The 8,781-nt window shown below is 32.7% G+C and overlaps 1 protein-coding gene across 4 annotated transcripts in view; it reads right to left on the bottom strand.

Annotated features, from left to right (window-relative positions):
• Positions 1-2,870: 2,870 nt before the first annotated feature.
• The window catches only part of CACNA2D1 (calcium voltage-gated channel auxiliary subunit alpha2delta 1), a 513,972-nt gene continuing 508,061 nt past the window's right edge, over positions 2,871-8,781 (bottom strand). For all 4 annotated transcript variants that reach the window (XM_061165136.1, XM_061165138.1, XM_061165137.1 and 1 more), the window contains one exon: positions 2,871-6,930. In XM_061165136.1, coding sequence (XP_061021119.1) covers positions 6,814-6,930 — 117 coding nt within the window. In that variant the 3' untranslated portion in view covers positions 2,871-6,813. The remainder of the gene's footprint in view (positions 6,931-8,781) is intronic.

Raw genomic sequence — 8,781 nt, 5'->3', positions numbered from 1 at the left:
CTCTGGAGGGGGCTCCAGGCTATGGCCCTTTTTACCTTCAGCGTCATCTTCCACTTCATCTTTAGCTACTTGTCACCCTCCCCCCAAGCCATAGTGAACTCATAATCCGCTCCCTCCAGTTTCTTGCATGCACCTCTCAGCTTTCACACACTCTCCACTCTTGTGATTGTACTACCACCTCTTTCCCTTAACTCAGTATCATGGCAACCTCCTCTGGCCACTCATCTAGCTAGGTTATCGTATTGTAAGCTCCCACAATATATATATTATTTCATATATCAGAAAAATAATTCATTCCTTATTTCTATAAGAAATAAATGTGGGAGCAATCATTTCTTATAGCACTTTATCATAAATTCTTGTTAAATTTTCAATATTCCTACCCAGCAGTTCCATTTAGAATGAAAGGTGTACTTTTTATTCTAAATAAGGCTCTACTTCGAACACTTAAGTTGAATAGAGAATCAGTAAATATATTAAATGAAAAATGATGCAGATAATTAGGATCTGAAAAGCTCTAGGTCAAAATGATGATGCTGGCTGGGAAGATGATTGTGGTAACAATACATAGTACTAATGGAGAGCATTGTTGAGAGCTGACAGTCTGGGCCCTATATATTAATTATATCATTTAGTCATCATTACCATCCTACTGTGCAGTTACTATTACTTTTTTAAGGATGAGGAAACTGAAGCTTGGAAACATCACGTAATTTGCACAGGGTTACACAGCTAGGAAGTAGTAAAGTCAGAAGCCAAATCTAAACAGCAGATTGCAGTTACTACTTGGCACGCTGCTCTCATGATAAGGACCAGGTCAGTATCTATCAGATTTAGGAATTTTACAGATCAGTGTAATTTTAAAATTAAAAACGGAGGGATTAGAGTGCAGATAAAATGATATCTAACCTGTTTATTAACAATTTCACTAGTTACAATAGTTGTCAGCTATCCCATAATTTCACAAAAGGTCATTTTTTTCTTAAATAATTTGAGAAAACAGTCTTTCTCAATATAGAAAATTGCTATTGTTACTCCAACCTTGGTACATTATATTTTGTCCTTATATCAGTGAATATGTTTTACAAGTAAACTTTAAAGACATGTTAGGGTCCTGAGATACTAAAAAACTACTATGATAAAGAGTTTTGAAAAACTAAACCCATGCATCCAAGAAAACTCACACTTTGAAAAACTTTTCACGAGTATTCATTTTGGTAAACATATTAATCCACTAATACTTAAAATGTATAGTCAGATGACTGAGTCCAGATTTAATCTTGAAAACATTCATAGCAGCAATAAACTGCCTAATTTATCATTACAATAAATCTGTTGAAAAAATGTTAAATCTAGCACACTTGACACTGGTGTATGCTGATTTTTTAAAAATCTCTTTATAATAGATATGAACATGTGACATGATTACTTATATCAAATTATATTGGCTTTCCATTTACATAGTAATGTTAAATTTCTTTTTAAATATGTTTATTTAAAATAATCTATTAAAAATATTAACATGTATTGCTTATTATATACCAATTTATAGAAAATTGTATTGGTGCTTTGTGAATAATAACTCAACTTTAAGATATAAAGAATTTGAGAATCAAGAAGTACCCAAGACCTTGAAGTTATCAGACCTTCATACCAGTAACTTAAAATTTTCAGCGGTCACCCAAAACATCAGATAACAAGCTTTTCATATCTAAAATTCTAAGGCCTCCTTGAGATATTGCAAAGAATAAATGTTAAAATACACAGGCACATACGCACACAAACACATTTTTAGGGTTATACTTGAGGAAGTAATGGGGCAACTGTGCAGCACTGGATAATTGACTTTACTGTCTTAAATTGTTGTTTAGTCACTAAATCGTGTCTTAAGTAGAGATGTTCTGAATGTGCTTGCAGAGAGAGGGAAGAAAGTCTGTAGAAAAGGGAGACAGAATATGCTTGAGAAAGGAGAATTGATGAGACGTGGTCCCCAGGGAAGAGGTGGGGATGGGATCAAGATGATTGATAGAGGAAATGAGGGTAGCAGGGAGTAAGAGGATTGATTGAAGGGATAAATTGGTTCAGAATGAAGCCAGATGTTCAGAAAGCAAATGTTATTCACCTTACCCTTTTTAGTAATTTCCCTGTTAAAATGCCTTGATCAGAAACAAGGGGTCAGATTTTCCAGTAATCACCATCATTGGTAACCCACATACTACATTCCTCTCCTGTGTAGGTTTTCTTGCTCTCTCTTAAAGAGTTCCCAAATGAAAAATAGACTTACATTGTTATTAGATTCTACATAATACCAGGCTCATTACTTATTAGGTGAGCATAGGAGGGCAGGTGGTAAGCTGGTCTAAATGTAACTTGTAAAACAAGTTAAAAAATTCTGTATATTATACTTCACTGTGTCAGCTCCTATTTGGTATAACATAGCTATCAGCAAGGAGAGATATTTGTGTTAATAACATGTATAACAGTTATGTGCATTTCATATATTTCACTTGTTTCTTTCAAACTATTTTCCCAAAGTCTTTAAAGAAGCATGGAAACATTATTTTTGTATAGAAAAAAATTTCTTAAAAAAAAAAAAATTCTTAAATAAGTCAAAAGTTTGTTTTAATAAGTTCCTAACTACCTTGATGGCAGAAGCATATGTGAGAAGGGTCAGAGTTATGCAAAGGAGTTGCAATTAAATTTGTTTGTGAGTTGAGGTTGAAGCTGTAAAAGCACTTTTGTAATGCCAGATTTTATTTTCACAATCTAGAAGTCTCTCCACTGGAAAGCCTGCTTTTTTAAACTGTATGTTTGACAGAGACCTCTGGTTCTTTGAGCTGAATTTTAAATAATTAAATAATCAGAGCTGGTGACTTTAAATGATAAACTTTTATTCTGAATATACTGTTTTTGCACAAGATTTAACACAACATTTTCTGGGATTATAAATATTTTTATAACAGTAATATACAAATTTTTACAAAAATGTTTTTATCAGGCTAATTTCCACAAAAGTGTCAAGAGAACATAATAAAGGGGAGAAAGGATATATTGTTCACAAAGCCACTTGGCCTTTTTCATGGATGCACACTGAGCATTTCAATAAAAGTATCCCTAATAGTAATGATCCAACAACATACAGCACAACAGAAAAGACAGCTCTGTCAGGTCACACTGTAGACTTAATTGGCATCTTTTCAAGACAGTATCCCATTAGTCTCAGAATTTCTTTGAGTTAATCTTGTGAATTAGAAATAAAGTAGATGAAACTGTTGGTAAAGGTTTTCTAAGACTTTAACATTCTGGAATTTTTTCAAGAAATCAAGAAACTTCAAACCTTTGCTTTATTGATTTGCTCTTTACAGAAATGTACATGGAATAATAGCAGTATTAACATTCTATGCTATGGGAAAACAACACAGGTTCCAGATAATTGTAACATATTTGAGACTGTGAGAAGGTGAAACCATCATTCTACTGTATCCTCTGAGTCACAACATCCATTTTGTTTCCCTAGGTCAGCCTCTGTACCTCTAGACACTTTAATGTCAACTAACATGATTAATGGAATAGTTCAGAGTTTAAATTAAGACACAGAATTTAAGCTTTGGTGGAGAGAAAGATTTAAATGAGATGTAAAATACAAAAGAGCATCAAATAAGCAAGTAACACTTGGGTTGCAAAGGTCACTTAAAAGGGATACTGCCTATTTGAACCCAGTAAGGCCAGTTTTAAAGTTAATAAAAGGAATATTATAGGAAAACTTACAAATGGCAGCAACACTGTCTAGATTTTTCCAAGTTAAGCAATAATGCCTCAAGCATTAGAAACATGAAAAAAGATCATACTAAAATCTTATTAGACCCAGGACCTAAAAATCTCTTCAGTCAAACTTGCTAACTATGTCATGTTAAAAACCTGTTACAAATATGGACCACGATTGGTGTTTGGCAGTAATGCTGGTTGTTCAAATGAAGAAAATATAAACAAATCATTAATGCAAAATCCATTCCTGTTATTCAACACCAATGCAAGACTTATTTTGATTTTGTTCTAGTGAAAACTACACAGTGGCATGAGCATAGCAAAAAATTCAGTAAGCAGAAGGAGTTTAAGAGCTTTTTTCTTGATCTCTTGTACTTTTAGTCTTTGAAAATTAATATTATAACAGGCTGTGATTTAAGTTATTGTCCAACAATCAGAACTCAGAAAAATCCTAAAGTAAAAATAACAAATTGGATGGAATGAGTGTTACGGTCTTTCAAAATGCATGAAGACTAGTATTAGGCATGAGAACAGTTTTTAGTCAGAGAGCATGTTCTTACTCAATTTATTAACATATATGTGGCTGTCATAATATATGTTTAATTTATAACAGAAAATAAAGGATCATGGCAAGACTTATGCACGTAAATATATTTTGATGGCAAATGAAATCAAATAGGACCCTGCCAGGAGATGCCAAGTTTCACTGTGAAGAACACAACAATATAGTTGATGAAAACATACTTTGGTGACATTAGCCATGAAAATATATTTAATAGATTTTAAAGATAATTTTAAGGTAGTCTGTTGTATGCTGGAAGCAATTTGCTTGTTTTAATGTGCGTCGTTTATGTACACAAGCTAACATAACTATATTTCGATATCCCCTTCTCAACACTTTCATGATTTAAAATAGTCTAGCAAAAGTTAACAATAAGTTTTAAATATTTAATTAACAAACAACATGATTTAAACATATTGTTACTAGAGTGAGAAGTTCCATATTTTTTTAAATCACTTTGGTGTTTTCTAAAATGTCAATACCAGTTACAAATGAGACTACAAAATCACAACAATGTATTAGAAATGGTAACTGATGTCAACTCTTAGAACAATAGTTGGCAAAGTGATTCCATTTCCCTCTACCCCCGTTTTTAAATAAAAAAATATTTTAAATAAGGAAATGTACACAAGTGGTACCTAGGGTATATTAGTGGTGAAGGGAATTACAAATATGTGCAAAGCTAAAAACAAAACAAATATATCTTTTAAACTATGCTAAAGAATTGGTTATATCTTTGATATATGAAGCATATTAAAGCATACTGGATAATGTTAATAAGATTTTTACTTAAAAATGATATATAAGAAAATTTCCAGCATAGACACATACCAGTTTCTGGCATGTTTGAAAAAAGAATATCTGCATACTTCCAGCCTTCAGCAGAATTATTCCCTATAATTGTTACACATTCATTGTTTTTATCCATTCTTCAAATACTGTTTAACCCTGAAAATAATCTTTAAAAGCATAAATAAATTCTACCATATTACTCTATAATGAAATATCTGTTTTAATACACTAACCATTTTCACTAATGAGGCTGTATAAAAACAATTTTGATTATTCACAATCAAGTATTCATGTGCATACATAGAGATTCAAGGTTTCCTATTTGTTCAGATTATTGTAAAACCCTCATCAAACTATATGGAAATTTTGGTCAAGTGCTCATATCATTTAAAATGGAGGCAACAAAAGCAGCAGCAAATTTGGGATTGTACGTGCTACTATTCCAGCGAACAGAGAGGAAACCTAGGATGTCTCTTCACTGAGAACATATATGTACTCTTCAAAAAATAAATGTGTCAAATCTGATTTATGTACTTAAAATATCTGTACATAGGTTTTCAGGCAAAAGCACGAATCTGTATAAAATCCATTAATTCCCATTTCACCAATCCAATCATTCAGCATTTACATTGCACAGTATATTCAGAGTAGTTTAAAGACATTTTAAAAGATGACTTAAGTGCATTACACTGCAAGGTTCAGATTCTCACATAACAATAATGTCACTCAGTTAACTTTTCAATGGACTATACTCTACAGTAAGAGAGAAACAAACCCAAAGTTAAAATAGCAGCAGCATCATGCAAAATACCCTTAGTAACCAAAGTTCATTTATCACAAGAAAAAACATTTCCCCTCCCCCCAACAAGCTTTTCTTAGAGCATTTTGAAGTATCTGGCTAGCACTACGGAACTTTACTGTGAACAAAAAGGACATTACATCAAAGCATTTATTAAGGGCTCACATTTATGAGGAAATATGTCACATATTGATTCTACCTTCAAGCACCTTTAATGTAATTTCTTAGTTATTATTTTCAAACAACCAATTCATTATACCCACCAAAACTTGACCATCATTTGTGTTATATCTCTGGCAGAGAAGCCATTCTTCATAAGGCATTTTATTCATGGCATTTTTTTTTTTTTTTTGTAGAAAATAAGCCATTATTTCTATTTTGCCAGATTACAACAATGTTAATTCTTTCTCCCTCTGTTTCTCTCTATATATTTCCAATAACAACTACTCAAAGCAGGAAATAATTTTTAACAGAAGAATAAGTGAAGGAAAAAAAGCAACTCTTTTCCCCAAGAGATTTTCTTGGTAAAAGAACGAGGATTGCAGCAAGTCAAAATCAAGACAATTTGCATGATCCATAAACAACTGTGTGGGGAGCCCTTTAACATGTAATCACCAACAATGCAACAACAAATTTTCAAATTTTTCCAATAGAGCATGTATAGAATTTTGCTTCGATGTTATACATAGATGATGCAGCATTCACACAAGTTGAAGGATCTGACACCCTGACATGCAGCCAGTGGGTGCCTTATGAGTCTTCGTCTTAGATGGATGCCATGGGGTGGGCCCAGCTAGTGGTCTGCTGAGTTCGCAGTTGACCCTATTTTAATGTAGTTGAGGGCTCCTGATTCAGCAGGGTCTGGAGTTTAATCTGCAGATTTGGTTTGAGAAGGTCATAACTGGTGGTGTCTGCTGCCAGATAAAAGCCAAAGTAGTACACACTGGATGCCCATGATGGACCACAGGGAGGGGTTTAATCCAGAGACACCACCACAGTCGGTATAATCCTCCTGTTGGAAAGAAAGGGGAAAAGAAAACTCCTGAAAAATATTTAGTAAGACATATTTCCAAGTACCCTGTTTAGTCCACTTCTGAACTCACCTTATAATGCTGCTTTGCTTTGAATCCAGATAAATTACATTGTCCTATATTTTACTATTCAACAATTAATTGATTGTTGAATTAATCTGGATTAATCTATTTTCCCAGTACCATTTGAAGAATGCTTTACATTTTTAGTAGAGTCTGATGATTATTAAAGGAAATACTTTAATAATAAATGCTGAATTGAATGATAGACCAATTTCTAAAGTAAAAAAAAAAAAAAAAAAACCCTTTCACAGTGTTAAGCATCCTTTTATATTTATAAATATAAGATATAAAAATGTAACAGCCTGTTTTATAATTCCAAAGAATTAAGATATTAGCAATTATGCTCTATAAGGCAAAGTTTGAGACTGGTAAAATAAATAAATTTGAAAAATGAGCATTTATTTTCCATATCCAGTTTCAAAGGTTGTACATGTAGCATCTGGACCTTCATCAAGAATTAAATGAACTATAATGTAGCTGAACCCTCAAGGAAGGACACTTTGAAAACTTATGTCCAAAATAAAGAGCTAAGCTAGCAAGAGAGATTTGTTCTGTTTAGAGATACCAATTTGCTCATTTGGATCTCCCATTGTCTACTGGTGGATCATTAGATTCCTTGGTAACACAAAATTACTTTCATTCCTAGGTTCTGTATTCTGTAATATTTTTTGCATCCTTTGATTCCTTTATGAATTGCATTAAAAAAAACTTCCTATCTTAAGAGGTAAAATGACTAGGTATAAGATAAGCTACAAGGATATATTATACAACATGAGGAATGTAGCAATATTTTATAACTATAAATGGGAGAAAAACCTTTAAAAATTGTGAATCACTATATTTTACACCGGGAACTTTATAGGTCAATTGTACTTCAATTAAAAAAAAAAAAAACTCCACAATCCCTCCACAAACCCAGAAAAATCCCTTATCTCATTATTTTCCTAAACATCTTTTAAGAATTCACTAATCCAAGGTTCATCTTCCAAAAATCAGAATAACAGGTTATGAAAGAAGTACACTTTATAGTCAGAAAAATTTTACAAAGACTCTGAGCTCCCAGACACTAAAACAATGGCTTTTTTTTTTGCTCAGTAAGGTTTAATACAGTGCCTGTCACCGAGCATATACAATTTTTTCTTGAATTGTATTTTAAGGCAGTAGAAGTCTGTTAAAGGTAAATCTGAAGAAAAATAATCCATTAAAGAACATTTTGTTTTTCACATCTCAGAGGTGGGATTCCTGGATCGTATAGTAATTCTATTTTTAATTTTTTGAGGAACCTCAATATTGTTTTCCAGAGTGGCTGCACCAATTCACACTCCCACCAATAGTATGTAAAGACAGTCCACATCCTTTAATCTATAGCATTGCCAGCATTTATCGCTTGTCATTTTGATAATAGCCATTCTAACAGGTGTGAGGCGATACTTGTGGTTTTGACTTGTATTGTTCTGATGTTTAGTGACATTAAGTATTTTTCATGTACTTATTGGCCATCTGTGTATCTTCTTTGTAAAAATGCTTACTGAGATCCTTTGCTAATTTTAAAGTCAGATTATTTCTTTGAAATTGAGTTATATGAGTTCTTTATAGATTTTGGATACTGGCCCCTTATCATGTACACAATTTGCAAACATTCCCTCCCATATAGAATGGGCTGCCTTCTAATTCTGTTGTTTTCCTTTGCTGTGCAGAAAATTTTAAGTTTGACGTTATCCCACTTTTTTGTTGTTGCCTTTGCTTTTCTACGGTGACAGGTCCAAACA

Source organism: Dama dama, chromosome 18 (genome assembly GCF_033118175.1).
Source record: "Dama dama isolate Ldn47 chromosome 18, ASM3311817v1, whole genome shotgun sequence".
In the NCBI taxonomy this organism is placed as follows: Eukaryota; Metazoa; Chordata; class Mammalia; order Artiodactyla; family Cervidae; genus Dama; species Dama dama.
Note: the sequence above shows the minus strand (reverse complement) of the source record. Positions and strands in the feature narration are given on the sequence as shown.